This window comes from Bos indicus, chromosome 17 (assembly GCF_029378745.1).
Source record: "Bos indicus isolate NIAB-ARS_2022 breed Sahiwal x Tharparkar chromosome 17, NIAB-ARS_B.indTharparkar_mat_pri_1.0, whole genome shotgun sequence".
NCBI lineage: Eukaryota > Metazoa > Chordata > Mammalia > Artiodactyla > Bovidae > Bos > Bos indicus.
The window spans coordinates 36,807,820-36,827,170 of record NC_091776.1 but is presented as its reverse complement, the minus strand read 5'-3'; the positions used below and the strand labels follow the sequence as shown (position 1 = coordinate 36,827,170).

At 37.3% G+C, this 19,351-nt stretch overlaps 1 protein-coding gene across 4 annotated transcripts in view; it reads right to left on the bottom strand.

Annotated features, from left to right (window-relative positions):
• Positions 1–19,351, bottom strand: part of FSTL5 (follistatin like 5) — a 935,726-nt gene that overhangs the window by 444,918 nt on the left and 471,457 nt on the right. For all 4 annotated transcript variants that reach the window (XM_070769158.1, XM_070769157.1, XM_070769159.1 and 1 more), the window contains exon 5: positions 18,217–18,413. In XM_070769158.1, the coding sequence (XP_070625259.1) occupies positions 18,217–18,413 (197 nt within the window). The remainder of the gene's footprint in view (positions 1–18,216; positions 18,414–19,351) is intronic.

Below are 19,351 nucleotides of genomic sequence, written 5' to 3'. Positions count from 1 at the left end.
ATCTGAGTCACCAGGGATGCCCTTATATATAATGTTATTGCACATTTAATAGAATATTGTGTAGTGAAAATGTAACTTTTTTACTCACTGAAAGTGAAAGTTGCTTAGTCATGTCCAACTCTTTGCAACCCCACGGACTGTATAGTCCACGGTATTCTCCAGGCCAGAATACTGGAGTGGGTAGCCTTTCCCTTCTCCAGGGGATCTTCCCAACCCAGGGATTGAACCCAGGTCTTCTGCATTGCAAGTAGATTCTTTACCAGCTGAGCCACAAAGGAAGCCCAAGAATACTGGAGTGGGTAGCCTATCCCTTCTCCAGGGGATCTTCCTGACTCAGCAATCTAACTGGGGTCTCCTGCATTGCAGGCACATTTTTACCAACTGAGCTATATACTCATTAGGAAATAAAAATTCATGTAACTTGCATTATTACAATATTCATTTGACTGTAGTGGTCTGGAAATGAAAGTCGCTCAGTCACGTCCAACTATAGAGTCCAAGGAATTCTCCAGGCCAGAATACTGGAGTGGGAAGCCTATCCCTTCTCTAGGGGATATTCCCAACCCAGGGATGGAACCCAGGTCTCCCTCATTGCAGGCAGATTCTTTAATAGCTGAGCCACAAGGGAAGCCCACAGTGGTCTGGAAACAAAACACAATAATTCTGAGAAATGCTTATAAAATATGCAGTATCTCAGATGATCAACAAGAACTGGAAAGAGAAATAGAAAATGCCAGAGGCAGATGTAGAGGGTTGTCTCCCGCTGTGAGATATATGGGTATTAGATTTCTGGGGATAAGGCATGATTTGGAAATCCAAAGTTATTATATTAACTTTCATGCAAGAGATACAGTGCATGTGATTTTGGTGGTCTTGAGTCATGCTGATGAGACTATTTGTGTAGGAGATCAGAGAGAGGAGTGAAATCTTCCAGTTTTGTTTCTTTTCTTTACTCTCCTTAGTGGAACAGGAGTGAAGGAGGAAATAGAACAGGCTCTATCTATCTTGAGAGCAGGACTCCATCTTGGGCAGGACTGTGGACTTTGAGTTATATGCCCAGTATCTATGGAAACGACATACCAACTGGGAAACCAGGCCCCCGAAGGAAGAGCCCCAGGGCTCTCCATCACCTAAAAGAATACCCTAATTATCTGTGTAACCAAATAGAATCATACATTCTATTACACTTCTCAGAGAATGACCACAACTCCATTGATAATTGTCCACGGTTGACTACCCAGGTTTAAGGCATATAAATCAAGGATTAGACCCAGAAACTGTACAAAAAAGATCTTCATGACCAAGATAATCACGATGGTATGATCACTCACCTAGAACCAGACATCTTGGAATGTAAAGTCAAGTGGGCCTTAAAAAGCATCATTACGAACAAAGCTAGGGGAGGTGATGGAATTCCAGTTGAGCTATTTCAAATCCTGAAAGATGATGCTCTGAAAGTGCTGCACTCAATATGCCAGCAAATTTGGAAAACTCAGCAGTGGCCACAGGACTAGAAAAGGTCAGTTTTTATTCCAATCCCAAAGAAAAGCAATGCCAAAGAATGCTCAACTACTGCACAATTGCACTCATCTCACACGCTAGTAAAGTAATGCTCAAAATTCTCCAAGCCAGGCTTCAGCAATACGTGAACTGTGAATTTCCAGATGTTCAAGCTGGTTTTAGAAAAGGCAGTGGAACCAGAGATCAAATTGCCAACATCTGCTGGATCATGGAAAAAGCAAGAGAGTTCCAGAAAAACATCTATTTGTGCTTTCTTGACTATGCCAAGTCCTTTGACTGTGTGGATCACAATAAAGTGTGGAAAATTCTGAAAAAGATGGGAATACCAGACCATCTGATCTGCCTCTTGAGAAACCTATATGCAGGTCAGGAAGCAACGGTGAGAACTGGATATGGAACAACAGACTGGTTCCAAATAGGAAAAGCAGTACATCAAGGCTGTATATTGTCACCCTGCTTATTTAACTTCTATGCAGAGTACATCATGAGAAATGCTGGGCTGGAAGAAACACAAGCTGGAATCAAGATTGCCGGGAGAAATATCAAAAACCTCAGATACGGAGATGATACCACCCTTACGGCAGAAAGTGAAGAGGAACTAAAAAGCCTCTTGATGAAAGTGAAAGAGGAGAGTGAAAAAGTTGGCTTAAAGCTCAACATTCAGAAAACGAAGATCATGGCATCTGGTCCCATCACTTCATGGGAAATAAATGGGGAAAGAGTGGAAACAGTGTCAGACTTTCTTTTTCTGGGCTCCAGAATCACTGCAAATGGTGACTGCAGCCATGAAATTAAAAGATGCTTACTCCTTGGAAAAAAAATTATGACCAACCTAGATAGCATATGGAAAAGCAGAGACATTACTTTGCCCACAAAGGGCCATCTAGTCAAGGCTATGATTTTTCCAGTGGTCATGTGTCTATGCAAGAGTTGGACTGTGAAGAAAGCTAAGTGTTAAAGAATTGATGCTTTTGAACTGTGGTGTTGGAGAAGACTCTTGAGAGTCCCTTGGACTGCAAGGAGATCCAACAAGTCCATTCTAAAGGAGATTAGCCCTGGGTGTTCTTTGGAAGGAATGATGCTAAAGCTGAATGAAACTCCAGTGCTTTGGCCACCTCATGCGAAGAGTTGACTCATTGGAAAAGACTCTGATTCTGGGAGGGATTGGGGGCAGGAGGAAGAGGGGGCGACAGGGGATGAGATGGCTGGATGGCATCACCAACTCGAAGGATGTGAGTTCGAATGAACTCTGGGAGATGGTGATGGATAGGGAGGCCTGGCTTGCTGTGAGTCATGGGGTTGCAAAGAGTCAGACTCGACTGAGCGACTGAATTTAACTGAACTTTTTTGTGTCTTTCTTTTTCCTTTGTTCAGACTAGTTTCACGGAATTTGGGGCGTGGGTTTGGGCAAGTACACTTAGGGTATATAAGGTTTTCACAAAAACTGGTCGGGGTCCTTGGTTAAGAGGAAACTCTGCCTTGGGCCCGCAAATGTAATAAACTGCACTCCACCATCTGCATTGTCCTTCTGAGTGAGTTTGTTTCCCAGAATGCATGGCTACAACAGGAGAAATGATGGACTTAAAAGAAATATACTATTAACTTTGCCAAATACAAATTGGCACTTGCCATCTGCCTCTACAAGGTTAAAACTTTAGCCTCTGCAGCTGCTGCTGACCTATAACACACCCTTAAAGGAATTCAGGGCAGAGATTAGGAATGAGGCACTCTGTGCTCTGGACAAAACTGGCAGAACAGGTCTTCAGTTAGAGATTATTCAGGAGAAGATTTTATTAGCCCAATTCTTGAATCTCTTCCTATTTAGAAAAACACTAAAATCCTTCACGGTGATACCCCCACTTCATAACTAGCAGTAATCTTCATGAGATTAGTAGAAACCTTCTGAAAAACAACATGTGTTTGATTGCATGTACTCCACCTTCACCAAAATCACATGCACTGTCCCTCCCCCTATTTTTTGGACTAGTTTCTGAGAGCTATCTGAAATGCTGTCTCCCAGTCTATAGTCTTCATTTTGTCCTAAATAAAACCTAACTAATAACTCTCAGGTTGTGCATATTTTTTTCTACTTGATAATACGTTCAAGTAACATGAGCTCTCCTTCATCCTTTGCAAACTATTTTTCTCAAACTAATCATGAACGTGTCAGAATCACAAGGTCTTAGTACTGACTTAGAGCTCAGTGATCCTCTATTTTAAAGAAAACCCATCACATTTATGAAGTTGAAGAGAGGCAGATATATTCACTCCTTTACTTGACAAATGTGTAAATTACATCAAAGCCCAAGGCTCAGAAAATAAATATACTCTTGTGGTAACAATACACATCTCCAGGCATTGCCTTTAAGTTTTTCCCGTGATAATATATAGGTTGGATCTTTTATTACTTGGCTCTCCAGACAGGTTCTTGTACACTTTCTTTCTTTCCTTCTCCCTCTCTCCCTTCCTTCATTCTTTTGTTTCCTTTCTTTGCAACCAACAAATGCCAGAAATAGAGCTGGGGACTGGAGATTAATTAGTAAGGAAGAAAAATACACTCTGCTCTTAGAGAGTTAATATTCTAGAAAGGATGAGTGGGGCAAATTATTAGAAAACTTGGGAAAAAAGATAATTGTAGATTACCAATCATATTAAAAAAATAAACAACATAAAAGGACAGAGGATAATTAACATTATAAATAATAGTTGTTTGATCATATATAACTGATGCTACTCTGTGATAAATGTATTTAAAGAATCACATGGATATATCACATCTTCTAAGTTCTCTTTTAGGCTTTATAACATGTCTAGCTAGTTAAAAGACATTTAAAAATCATTAGGGTCAATATTAATTTTTAAAGTTTAGTTGAAATACAATAATATGAAATCATTGGTGGGATGAAAATTATTTTATTTTCAAGGCATTCTGTATGGCTCACTGGGATTCTCTGAACATGAGTGCCAACATTTTTAATGTACCTTGACATTCTAAAATAAATATGCTACAAATAATATGTTTAAAAACTAAATTTTGGTATATACATATGGTGGAATATTACTCAGTTGTAAATAAAAGCAAATAATAGCACTTGCAACAAAATGGATAAATATAGAGATTGCCATACCGAGAGAAGTAAGTCAGACAAAGAAAGACAAATGTTATATGATATCACTTATATGAGAACTCTTAAAAAAAAAAAAAAGGTACAAACAAATTTATCTAAAACAGAAATAGAGTTACCAATGTAGAAAACAAACTTATGACTTTACCGGGGATAAGGGGGTAAAGAGGGACACATTGGAAGATTTAGTTTAACATATACTCATTACTAGAGCTTCCCTGCTAGCTCAGTCATTAATGAAATTGCCTTCAATGAAAGAGACCTGGGTTCAATCCCTGGGTCAAGGAGATCCCTGGAGAAGGAAATGGCAATCCACTCCAGTATTCTTGTCTGGAAAATCCCAAGGACAGAAGAACCTGGTGGGCTATAGTCCATGGGGTCACAAGAGTCAGACATAACTTAGTGAATAAACCACCACCACCACCATATACATTACTAGGGCATCCTCGTTGGCACTAGTAGTAAAGAAACTGCCTGGCTGATGAGAAAGACATGGGTTCAGTCCCTGGGTTGGGAAGATCCCCTAGAGAAGTGTATGGCAACCCAGTCCAATATTCTTGCTTGGAGAACCTCACGGAGAGGAGCCTGGCAGGCTGCAGTCCACGGGGTTGCACAGAGGTGGACACGACTGAAGCGACTTAGCACATATGCATACACATTACTATATATAAAACAGATAACTAATAAGGATCTACTGTATAGTACAGGGAACTCTACTTAATGCTCCATAAAAACCTAAATGGAAAAAACCTAAATGGGAAAAAAATTATATATATACACACACACACACACATATATATAACTGAATCACTTTGCTTTATGACAGGAACTAACACGGCACCCCACTCCAGTACTCTTGGCTGGAGAATCCCATGGACGGGGGAGCCTGGTAGGCTGCAGTCCATGGGGTCGCTAAGAGTCGGACATCACTGAGCGACTTTCACTTTTCACTTTCATGCATTGGAGAAGGAAATGGCAACCCACTTCAGTGTTCTTGCCTGGAGAATCCCAGGGACCAGGGAGCCTGGTGGGCTGCTGTCTATGGGGTCGCACGGAGTCGGACATGACTGAAGTGACTTGGCAGCAACACAGCATTATAAATCAACTATACACCAATAAAAATTCAAACAAACAAGCAAAATAACATTTTTTAAATTACTAATAATTCCCATTGTAGGTGAAGACATACTACTATGAACATTTATAAAGGTCAAAACATGCTATGATAAAAATTAAACATGGTGTTAAGTTTTTAAAAAAAGCAGTACATTTTAGCTTTCAAGTTATTGTAGGAACAGCCTTAAAGAAAAACAAAACAGAATTTGAAACTACTTACTATGGTTTCCAGATACAATTGAAAGTATTGCTTTTTTAATTGTAGCAGTTAGCTGCACCTAAACCAAAAATTACAGGCCTTACCTTTCTCTGTTAAATGCTAACCATTGTTGTTATTATTGTTACTAAAGCCTTAGCTCTTAAAAGGTAATTCCCAGTTCTACTAGGATCTACCTACTGGCATTGCCAATGCTGTTCTGACTCCAGGTTTCTGCTGCCTTATTTTGTATATCTGACAGGTTTATGGGATTTTTAAATGTTGAATAGGATTAATTACCATGGTATTCCCAGAGAGTCCCCACCTATCCCCTTCTCTATCCACACAAGTGCTTATTTGTTTGCAAATAAAAAGTGCTTATTTGTTTGTTTAGTTTGTTCCCACTAAAATAGTATTTTATCTATGAGGCAAAACAATTCCTACCAATCTCATTGTAAATAAATATGTTGACTAGCCACCAGAACTTTTAAAAAATCTTTAAATTTGTACTAGGCTTAACAACTCTCAAAATAAAGATTAACTCAAAATAAAGATTAACTATGTAACAGTTCTAATAAGTTTTAAAGAAAATGAATATGTACAAAGTCTGTAAAGACATCGGCATCATGCCTATCCTGTTAGCTAAAAATATCTAGTGTTATTTATTCCTTTTTTATTTAATTTTGCAAATGTATTCACACATGGAGTCATTGAGCAAATGGCTTTTTAAGTCAAATATATATATATATATATAACATAATAATCTAAATCCTGAGAACAAGTAGTTCTTCTTACTATTTTAATAAATAGTTGGCATGTGTGCACATTAGGGAAATATTTCATTCTAATAGGTATTCCTAATGTGAATCAGCTTATTAAGATGACAGAATCTAAATGAAGAAAAAAGCTAAATCAATATACTCAATACAGCTGCTTATTTAAACTCCAAATCACAAGGGAATAATTTGGCTTACTTAAATTTCATGGGTGGTTATTTTATGAAATGGGGAGAAGGCTGAGGGACATATTTTCCAAGCTGTTAGCACCATTTGCCTTTAAGAGCACAATGTTGGCTGTTCTTAAATTAAACCAGGAGAATTTTAAGCTGAGGAGTCTCTAATGCCTTGGTGCAAATGTAATCCAGCCCACACCTAAGCCTGTAAATGCCTCAGGTTATGAAATCAAAACCTATCACAAACCAATCACAAACAACTAACTATGCTTTGCTGATGCTGCTGCAAAGTCACTTCAGTCGTGTCCGACTCTGTGCGACCCCATAGACGGCAGCCCACCAGGGTGCCCCGTCCCTGGGATTCTCCAGGCAAGAACACAGCCAATCTGGACCTTCCTTACTTTGTTTCCATCTTCTCTTTGTAAAAGATTTCCTAGCTCGCCTCCACAGAGGGCTTCTAACTACTTCTGGTTTGGCACTGCCAGATTTGAGTGGATTTTTGCTCAAACAAGCTCTTAAAATTTTAATGTTAAATATTAATTATAGGGGACTGGGATGCAAAAGTAGGAAGTCAAGAAACATCTGGAGTAACAGGCAAATTTGGCCTTGGAATACGGAATGAAGCAGGGCAAAGACTAATAGAGTTTTGTCAAGAAGATGCACTGCTTATAGCAAACATCCTCTTCCAACAACACAAGAGAAGTCTCTACACATAGACATCACCAGATGGTCAACACCAAAATCAGATTGATTATATTTTTTGCAGCCAAAGATGGAGAAGCTCTATACAGTCAGCAAAAACAAGACCAGGAGCTGACTGTGGCTCAGATCATGTACTCCTTATTGCCAAATTCAGACTTAAATTGAAGAAAGTAGGGAAAACCACTAGACCATTCAGGTATGACCTAAATCAAATCCCTTATGATTATACAGTGGAAGTGAGAAACAGATTTAAGGGCCTAGATCTGAAACATAGAGTGCCTGATGAACTACGGAATGAGGTTCGTGACATTGTACAGGAGACAGGGATCAAGACCATCCCCGTGGAAAAGAAATGCAAAAAAGCAAAATGGCTGTCTGGGGAGGCCTTACAAATAGCTGTGAAAAGAAGAGAAGTGAAAGGCAAAGGAGAAAAGGAAAGATATAAGCATCTGAATGCAGAGTTCCAAAGAATAACAAGAAGAGATAAGAAAGCCTTCCTCAGCGATCAATGCAAAGAAATAGACGAAAACAACAGAATGGGAAAGACTAGAGATCTCTTCAAGAAAATTAGAGATACCAAAGGAACATTTCATGCAAAGATGTGCTCAATAAAGGACAGAAATGGTATGGACCTAACAGAAGCAGAAGATATCAAGAATATGTGGCAAGAATACAAAAGATCTTCATGCCCCAGATAATCACGATGGTGCAATAACTGACCTAGAGCCAGACATCCTGGAATGTGAAGTCAAGTGGGCCTTAGAAAGCATCACTATGAACAAAGCTATTGGAGGTGATGGAATTCCAGTTGAGCTATTTCAAATCCTGAAAGATGATGCTGTGAAAGTGCTGCACTCAATATGCCAGCAAATTTAGAAAACTCAGCAGTGGCCACAGGACTGGAAATGGTCAGTTTTCATTCCGATCCCAAAGAAAGGCAATGCCAAAGAATGCTCAAACTACCGCACAATTGCACTCATCTCACACGCTAGTAAAGTAATGCTCAAAATTCTCCAAACCAGGCTTCAGCAATATATGAACTGTGAACTTCCTGATGTTCAAGCTGGTTTTAGAAAAGGCAGAGGAACCAGAGATCAAATTCCCAACATCTGCTGGATCATCAAAAAAGCAAGACAGTTCCAGAAAAACATCTATTTCTGCTTTATTGACTATGCCAAAGCTTTTGACTGTGTGGATCACAATAAACTGTGGAAAATTCTGAAAGAGATGGGAATACCAGACCACCTGACCTGCCTCTTGAGAAATCTGTATGCAGGTCAGGAAGCAACAGTTAGAACTGGACATGGAACAACAGACTGGTTTCAAATACGAAAAGGAGTATGTCAAGGCTGTATATTGTCACCCTGCTTATTTAACTTATATGCAGAGTACATCATGAGAAACGCTGGGCTGGAAGAAACACAAGCTGGAATCAAGATTGCCGGGAGAAATATCAATAACCTCAGATATGCAGATGACACCACCCTTTTGGCAGAAAGTGAAGAGGAACTAAAGAGCCTCTTGATGAAAGTGAAAGTGGAGAGTGAAAAAGTTGGCTTAAAGCTCAACATTCAGAAAACGAAGATCATGACATCCGGTCCCATCACTTCATGGGAAATAGATGGGGAAATAGTGGAAACAGTGTCAGACTTTCTTTTTTAGGGCTCCAAAATCACTGCAGATGGTGACTGTAGCCATGAAATTAACAGCACTCCTGGCTAAGCCCTATTTGCATAGGGCAGGCCCAGGGGGAAGAAAACATAAAAGGAGGAGTCAAGCACTCTCTCTCTCCCACCTCCCCGCGCCCCAAGCTCCCCCCCCCCCCCATCCTTACTCCTTGAAAGGAAATTTATGTCTAACCTAGATAGCATATTGAAAAGCAGAGACATTACTTTGACAACAAAGGTCCGTCTAGTCAAGGCTATGGTTTTTCCTGTGGTCATGTATGGATGTGAGAGTTGGACTGTGAAGAAGGCTGAGGCCAAAGAATTGATGCTTTTGAACTGTGGTGTTGGAGAAGACTCTTGAGAGTCCCTTGGACTGCAAAGAGATCCAACCAGTCCATTCTGAAGGAGATCAGCCCTGGATTTCTTTGGAAGGAATGATGCTAAAGCTGAAACTCCAGTACTTTGGCCACCTCATGTGAAGAGTTGACTCATTGGAAAAGACTCTGATGCTGGGAGGGACTGGGGGCAGGAGGAGAAGGGGACAACAGAGGATGAGATGGCTGGCTGGCATCACTGACTTGATGGACGTGAGTCTGAGTGAACCCCAGGAGTTGATGATGGACAGGGAGGTCTGGCGTGCTGCGATTCATGGGTTGCAAAGAGTCAGACGCGACTGAGCAACTGAACTGAACTGATTAATAATTAAACTTCAATGTCTCTTTTAACATTGCTAACAAATTCAAGGGTGCCATTTTATTAAGTGAAATATGCCTATGTATATTCTCATCTTATCCTGAGGAGCAAATAGTTGGGACCATGATGCAAGAAGTTGTTCTTTCTCTAAGGGACACTTTATTCACCCTGGTTTACCTCTGTGACCCTGTGAAATTCATCTTCTCATATTGCTTGTTTTCCAATCTGCAGCAATCTCATTTCCTTTCCAACTCAAACACATCATAGTACCCTTTGGAAATCCTGTTCTGATCAGAAAATTTTCTTTGCCTTATGTTTCTTATGAACACATGTTCTTCACCATGCTGACTTTAAGAAAATCTGATTACTCCTTAGTAAAGCCATTTGTCCAATATGTATAACATTGAAAGTTAATTTTTCTCTCATATCTATTCTACCTCAATGGAAGGAAGATAGTCAATAGCTAAATGGTTCTCTATTGGTACATCTGGATAATTTCTTTTTCCCAAATGAGTTTTCTTTCATTAAACAGATAGAGAATATAGATGGGTAGATAGATAGATAGATAGATAGATAGAAGATGAACAGATAGATAGAAGATGAACAGATGGATGGAGGGATGATAGAAACTATCCTTTGAATGTCAGGATATTCAGCTAGGTAATTCTTTCTTACTTTGTTCCCGTTTTTCACCAATGTATTTATCTCTTTATTCACAATTTTTCTGTCTACCTAAATTCTTTATCAATGTCCCTAGCAACTTAAAAAGGCATATGAATAAACTACCAGGAAGATTTCTGTGATTCATTTCATAACTACTGATTATTAATCTTCTCTCTTCTGAAGACCTTTTCTTACATGTCAGCCTTTCAAGAGGAATGTGATCATATCTTAGGTTACTTCATCCTGAAATCTTTAATTCAAGCATTACAGGTCTGTTTTAGGAATAACAAATGTCCTTAAACCCATAAATGCATTACTATGTTGCCAAGTACCCGATCACACTTGTCACATACACAATACTGAGGGAAAACCCCTCTTTATGTTTCAAATAAAGATACTTTATATTTGTTAAAGCTTTTGCAATGAGTTATTATTCTATGACACATGCAAATTTAAAGCATATTGCTACAAGGACAATTTTTACTGAAGCAAACATTAATAAACATCAGATTTCAGAGAGCACTGAATTCTTATTGTTGGAGAAGACAGTTTAAGAGAAGGAACAGAAACAAATGATAGAGATGAACCTCAGACACTTGTCTAGATTTATACAGTGGAACTGAGAACAACAAACAAGTGAGGTTTCACACCTCATCAGCCTGATCTTCAGAAAGAGCCAAAACATTTGATTTTGCTTTAGTACACAGAACTAAAGTGAAAGAGTAGAGTGAAAGTTGCCTTAAAACTCAACATTCAGAAAATTAAGATCATGGTATCTGGTTCCATCACTTCATGGCAAATAAATGAAGAAATAATGGAAACGGTGACAGACTTTTTTTTGGGGGGGAGGGGCTCCAAAATCACTGTAGATGGTGACTGCAGCCATGAAATTAAAAGACGCTTGCTCCTTGAAAGAAAAGTTATGATCAACCTGCTGCTGCTGCTAAGTCGCTTCAGTCGTGTCCAACTCTGTGCAACCCCATAGACAGCAGCCCACCAGGCTCCGCCATCCCTGGGATTCTCCAGGCAAGAACACTGGAGTGGGTTGCCATTTCCTTCTCCAATGCATGAAAGTGAAAAGTGAAAGGGAAGTCGCTCAGTTGTCTCTGACTCTTTGCGACCACATGGACTGCAGCCTACCAGGCTCCTCTGTCCATGGGATTTTCCAGGCAAGAGTACTGGAGTGGGGTGCCATTGCCTTCTTCAACCTAGACAGCTTACTAAAAAGCAGAGCCATTACTTTGCCAACAAAGGTCCGTCTAGTCAAGGCTATGGTTTTTCCACTAGTCATGTATGGATGTGAAAGTTGGAATATAAAGAAAGCTGAGCACTGAAGAATTGATGCTTTTGAACTGTGGTGTTGGAGAAGACTCTTGAGAGTCCCTTGGACTGCAAGGAGATCCAACCAGTCCATCCTAAAGGAAATCAGCCCGGAATATTCATTGGAAGGACTGATGCTAAAGGTGAAATTTCAATACTTTGGCTACCTGATGTAAAGAACTGATTCATTGGAAGGGACCCTGATTCTGGGAATGATTGAAGGTGGGAGGAGAAGGGGACGACAGAGGATGAGATGGTTGGATGACATCATGGATTGAATGGACATGAGTTTGAGTAAGCTCCAGGAGTTTGTGGGACAGGGAGGCCTGGCGTGCTGCAGTCCATGGGGTCGCAAAGAGTCAGACATTACTGAGCGACTGAACTGAACTGAACATTAAACTGGCTACTGGTCAAGACCATTCAGTTCTACAGCCTCACTCTGAATAGGATCCAGGCAATTTAGCACAGATTCAAGAAAGATATTAGGGCAGCTCAGAACAAAATAAACTAAAAGTGCTCATTTGTTTTTAGTCACTAAATCGTGTCCAGCTCTTTTGTGACCTCAAGGATTATAGCCCACCAGATTTCTCTGTCCATGAAATTTCACAGCCAAGAATACTGGAGTGGGTTGCCATTACATTCTCCAAGTGATCTTCCCAACCCCGGAGTCAAACCCATGTCCCCTCCATTGGCAGGCAGATTCTTTACCACTGAGCCACTGGAGAATCCCCAAATGCCCATTTACCTGTTGTTAATAAAGGGAGATGATACTTTTAAAGCAAAAGTTCTCAAAAAAAACACTTCAAATGTGATTGACATATTACCTTTGTCATACAGTAATTAAGGCACATATATGGGAGAGAAGACAGTGATACTCTGTTCTATTTCTCTAAAAAAGCAAATTTGATCAAAACCCCAATCTCCCCTATCATCCAACCCCACATACTTTGGGGAGACAAAAGTCCTCGTCATGGGGTGTAAGTAGATCTGATACACACTAGAGGAAAGAAAGAGAGATGAGAGTTCACCTCTCTCTGAGGGGTATATCAAAACAAGGCAGAAGACTGAGCATAGGATTTCATGCAGCTGGGCTCAGGGACAGAAATTTATTTCCCCAGAGGAAAGAATGTGCTAGATATTGGTTTTTGATGTTGGCATTGTTATATTCTATAACTTGCCATTAGCTTTTGTTTTGTTTTGTTTTGTTTTTTCCTTAAAGAGGCAGATAGATGTTGGCAACTACTGATTGTGATGTCTTTGGTTATACACATTTAGGGGGATAATCTAAATAAAACCACCATGTTGTTTGACATGATAAGAAATTTGAAGCCTCAGGGAAAGTTAAATAATTGAAACCGAGAAACAGACTTGGGTCCTGCATCTGTGGTGTAGGGAATATAAGGCATGCTCTGGACAGAGCACAAGGAAAGGAAAAGTGTACAAAGTGCTTCTTCTAAACTGGATCTCAATATGCAATTTTTGTAATATGTGGAATAATCTCATCTTCTACCACCCTTACACATCTTCAGTCATTCAACAAACATACATTGTTTTTTGCAAATGGATTGTGTGTGTGTGTGTTTAGCTCAAAGAGAAGTGCAAAGGAGCTGACAGACATCTAGATTGTAGTAATGTAATAGTATTAATAGTATTATTACAATTGCTACTACTATTATGATTAGTTACTATACTAACTGAGGATCTACATATTTTTAAAATATTTAAATTGCACAATATAGTCAAGTAAAGCATATTATTTATTTAATAACATAGCTATGGGTGCCTTACTGAAAATGTTGCTGTCAATTATTTCTTATAACTTGCTATTATGGGCAAGAAAAAATTGCACAAAATATATATTTTGTAGTTTGACAAATAGAGATATTTTGCTATAACATGTACCAGCATCTTGAAATATATATTTGATATTTATTTTAAGTTTAGGTCAATTTAACATTATATCTGTAAAGATGGGACACTATATACTCTGGGGAAAATGCTCAATATCACAGTGGTTGCAGAATGATGACATGTACTTGTCTCTAGACTAGCCCACAGGATTTAACAACATTCATGCTAGCTACATGAGACAAGTATGTGAGTACCTCAAATGAGATGAGCAGAATAAAATATATAAAATAAGATAAATGAAATTTATTTAAAAAATACTGCAATTCATTTTTTCCCAATTTCTTGGAATAACCAAATTATTTTCATTCTCTTTTAAGAAACATTTTTCATTGTAAAAGTTGGCATTAAAATGTTTGTATATTTAATAATGTGGATATAGATTTCTGAGTTATGATGGCTGATTTGTTCTCACCTATCAAGCAATTGTAAACATTAAAAATGCACAGGATGACCTGGATAGAAATATTGATCAACTGTTCATCCACTAACACAAGCATGTGTGCCCTCTTTATTTCCATTATCATACCATATCCACAGGAAAGTTGGATTTGAAATATAATTATAACTAATAATTTTATCATGTTGTTTATATTGTGTGAGTTATGTTTCTTAGAAGGCTACATTTCCAAAATAATATTAATATCACATCCAATTTACATATTGTGTCTTATTATCTTTCCCAATATGTAGACAAGGCAATTGGGACACAGAGAGCTTAAATCACTTGCCAAAACCTGCACGGTGTCAAGTAGAGGAGATGAAATTTCATCCCAAATTCTATAATTAAAGTTCTTAATCACTACACTATGATCATAAAAATGATACTTTTTAAAAGAAATCCTAGGACTTCATCAGTACAGGCCATGCACTCCTTGCTACTTAAAATATCTTCCTATGATCTTTTAAATGCATATCCCATCATAACATTTACTGACTTCTGTTATTACCTGTTTTAACTCTTCCAGACCTTCAATTGTTAAGGACAAATCTATCCATGTTCTCGCATCAATTTTTATCAACTTCATAAAACATGATTCTTTTGAAAGTATCGTTTCAATTTTGATAAATTTAAATTTATAGTTGGATATTTTCAATATACAAAAACCAGACTCAGATACTAAGTATGTGGTAACAGGTATTCATGTCAAGCTAGAGTGGTGAAGGGTTGGATCAAATGAGATCTAGGTCTATACCTTGTCATCTGACACTAGCAAGTATTTTCTTATTATTACAAGTTGCTGTGATTTTATGGGTCTTACCCCCTTCAGCTAATGTTTTTTATTATCTTCTCTCAAATGGAAAGTACTTTCATTTCTAATTTCCTGCAAGAGAAGCTTTGTGGTGGTGGAAGTCACTCAGTCATGTCTGACTCTTTGAGACCCCATGGGACAATAGCCTGCCAGGTGCCTCTGACCATGGGATTTCCCAGTCAACAATACTGGAGTGGGTTGCCATTTTCTTCTCCAGGAGATCTTCCCGACTCAGGGATTGAACCTGGGCCTCCTGCATTGCAGACAGATTCTTTACCATCTGAGCCACCAGGGAAAACCAAGAGAAGCTTTGGAATATATATATATTCATTATTTGGAGTAAGAACAGAACATGTGCAGCAAGCATTAATGCTGCAATTATAAAACCTCAAAGTCAAATCATGTTATTTAATTTTTACTTGCAGTGTCTTAGAGTTATAAATTATATTTCTATTAAACATAGTTTGTAAATTATTAACAGAACCATTAAGATCCTTTCCCTTTTACTGCTTTAATTTAAATCTTTTTGAAACTTGCTATTAAATGATGATGTTCCATGTTTCCAAGTTGATTTTTAAAGTCATGTATATCATTGACTTTCATAGTATAATACTTGGAATACAAGTTTTTCTAAAGCACCTGTAACCTAAAGAGACAAGTCAAAAACAGTATTTGTGTTGTTACTAGCTAGAAATGTGTTATATCCTTTTCACAGTGGCTGTTAGTTGCTGATGAATGAGATGATACCATTTCCACTCTATAAAGCTGAAGGAAGGACTGACATATGTGGGATGTGTGCAGAGGAGTCAGTAAATATTACCTTCCCAGATCCTTCTTTGTGTGTACCTCATGTTTGACTAATGTATAAGTGGGATTCTAACGATCATTTCTGCATGGTAAGTTTCAGATGAATTTGGAGGGCACTTTTCAGATGTAAATTAAGTCTGAATCAAATAATAACAATAACAAAAAACTAAACTCTGTACCAGATGACTTTATTATGGATTGATATATGCCCTCCCCAAAGATGTGTTAAAACCTTAACCTGAGGACATCAGAATGTAAACCTTTTTTTTTTGGAAATAGAGTAATTTCCATGTATTTAGATGATGTTAGATGAAGTCCTGCTGGAGCAGGGAGGACCCTTAACCCAACGTGATTGGTATCCTTTGAAGAAGAGACAAGATGATGTGAAGACAGTACACAGAGAGTAGCTATGTGACTCTAGAGGCAGAGACTTGAGTGATACACTACAAGCCAAGGAATACCTGGTGCTACCTGAAGCCGAAGAAGGGAAGAAAAGACTCCTCCAAGAAGCTTCTAAGGGGGTTGGCCTTGCCAATACCTCAGTCTCAGATACTGAGCCTCCAGAACTGAGAGAGAGGTTGTCTGAGCCACAAAGTTTGCTGAACTTTGTTACTGCTACTCTAGGAAATTAATATAAACTTGGATGTAGTAGAAACTTAAAACAACTACAAGTGAGTACTTTCAATACTATTTTCCAGTGATGATCAGTTTTTCCATTTGGACTCAGATGTGGATCTTGTAATAGCTAGATTTGGTCAAATTATGTGTCATATCCAACCAGTGGTTACAGTAGTGCATGCATGTTAATAGAGAGTAAAAATATTAAAAATAAAAAAGTAAGGCTCAAAATCAAAAACACTATATTTGAATATGTCAGGCACACAAAGATCAAGGTGACATGCTTTAGTTATAGTTCATTTAATTGAATTGCCTAGTCATCTCTGATTATTACCAGAAATTTAAAATTGTAAAGAATTTCATTCATGAAAAATTAATTATGAGTTATATACCAACATAGATATCTGAATTAAAAGTTTACTAACTTTACCCTAAAATTTCAGAGTTTCATTCATTGAATTCCAGTGCCTAGAACTTATAACTGTTCTATAAATATAAGTTGGATTAAAGAAGATAGTGAAAATGATATTTTAACTAACTTAAATAGACAAGTCAATTGGCTCAGAAGGTCACTTTGATAATGACATCTCTAAGTTACACTATCCCAAAGCTTGAATGCTTGCAAAGTAAAACTGATATTCCACATTGTTGATTTTTTACAAATAAGCCATTAAATTAACTATGAAATATGAATGGCATGATGTTGTGGAAATAGACAATTGGATTTTTTAAAATTATTTTCACTGTTAAGCACAGAAGCAAAATCTACCTAAGATCAACTGTAGGAATTATCAGGCAGTCAGCAGCATTCCTCAGAGCTAGTACCAATTTCCTAGTCATCCTGGATTGGCTTCTCTCCCTTTCTCCCTAAAAACCTGTATGTATATTTACAGCAAAATCTTATGTTCCTTATTTTACATTTCGACCACTATCAACAACCAGTTTAGGTTCTTAAATGTGGGTATTTCACTTTCTTTCAGAGTAGTTTATCAATCTCAGTAATACACACATAAAAATATTTCCATTTTTTCACACATATAATTGATCACATAAAAAATTTTGTGTATTAAAATATTCACTTAACATTTTATGTATGTATCTTTTTGGGGACAATTTTCAAAGACATGAAGTTTAATAATATAGACATAATATTAAAACTAGATTTAATATAGTTGATCTTTGATTATTGAAAAAGTACTAAATAGATCAATAATTTAGTACTTTCTTAAATCACTTATTTACATTATGTTATAGTATTCAACTGCTTTTCAATAATGTCCTTGAATACTAGATAAGCAAGCTTCCATAAGAAAATTAAGAAAATTACAAAAGCTCCAGAACATGTCTGGTATTATTTTATAAATTCTATAAGATAGAGAACTGGCAGTTCCTTTTGGCATTTAAGGTATAGAAACCTGTCAAAAGTAGATGCCTCTTTTAAATTGTGTAACATCATATAAGGATCTTGTATGATGTTACTTGAAATTAACAAATTACATTTGTTACTAGAAATTCATACTGCTGATAAGCAGTCAAATATTTCTCTTAAAACATTTTATGCCTACAGTCAAACAATATGAATTAAATATAGTTTTATCAATATAGTAAAAACTCACACAAATGTAAATATATTGAATAAATATACTTGAATAAGCTTGTTAATCATTAATCATACCTGGATTAGTTCATTAATATCTACAAGTCCATTACTGTCGGCATCAAAATATTTAAACATTTGATCCACCAGCAACTTCTTCCGAAATACGTCATCACCATTAGGGTTTTCATTGTCTTGTGTAATGTATTTTTGTTTTTGTAAATCTAAAAGCATACTTTTCATCTTGCTGTATTCAATGGCCTTGCAGTTATCTCCTGTAACAAAAGAACTAAGTTATTTTCAAAGCAATATTATTAAAAGGGAATCATTTATCTTATTAATGCTCAAAGTTGATACCTAGCAGATAACATATTTTGTATATAATATTTATGCTTCTACTTTGCATACTACACAAGGAGAAAAGAATGGGCCATTAACATGAGAGGATAAAAATTTTAATTGTTATCAAATCTAAAAACACAATATGTACTATGTGTTTTCTCAAGGCCAAAGTCATCGGTTCTACAACGGACACAGAAAAAAGATAACTTCAATTGGCTACAAGGCTTAAATACATCATCTTAGTTTAACTCCTCATTATACATGATTATAGTGATAGTTTCAGAGATTTTGAACATGAAGTTTAAGGAGAGGAAATGACTTACCCAAGCGTAAACTTAGACTGTGTTGAATTTTGAATTTAAACTCATGTATGTCTAGTTCCAAACTAGTATAGCAAGTTTCTGATTGGAAGTGCATCTTCTTTTACATTTAGATTTATTTTGAAGAATTTTGTGTGTATGTACTTAAAATTTTTAAAAAATTTTTAATCATGCTAAACTCATATTTGCTTTCTTCGGAAAGTCTATTTTTCTGATATTTATCTACTCTCCTTTAAGAGCACTTGGTGAATAATATCTATGTTTGAATTTTTTATCTTGAAGTTTTAACCTTGCAAATATCATTTCCACAGCTAAAGTAGGAGCTTATTGAAGTGATAATGCATTACAGAATTCAATATCTTCCATAAAATAGCCCAAATACTAGGGACTTCACATTCAATGAAAGCAGTTGTTGGCGTATATCTTCAAAAATAACTTCAATTACTCTATCTTGGCTTCCCAGGTGATGTTAGTGGTGAAGAACCTGCCTACCAATGCTGGAGACATAAGAGACACAAGTTTGATCCCTTCAGCAGGAAGATCCCATGGTT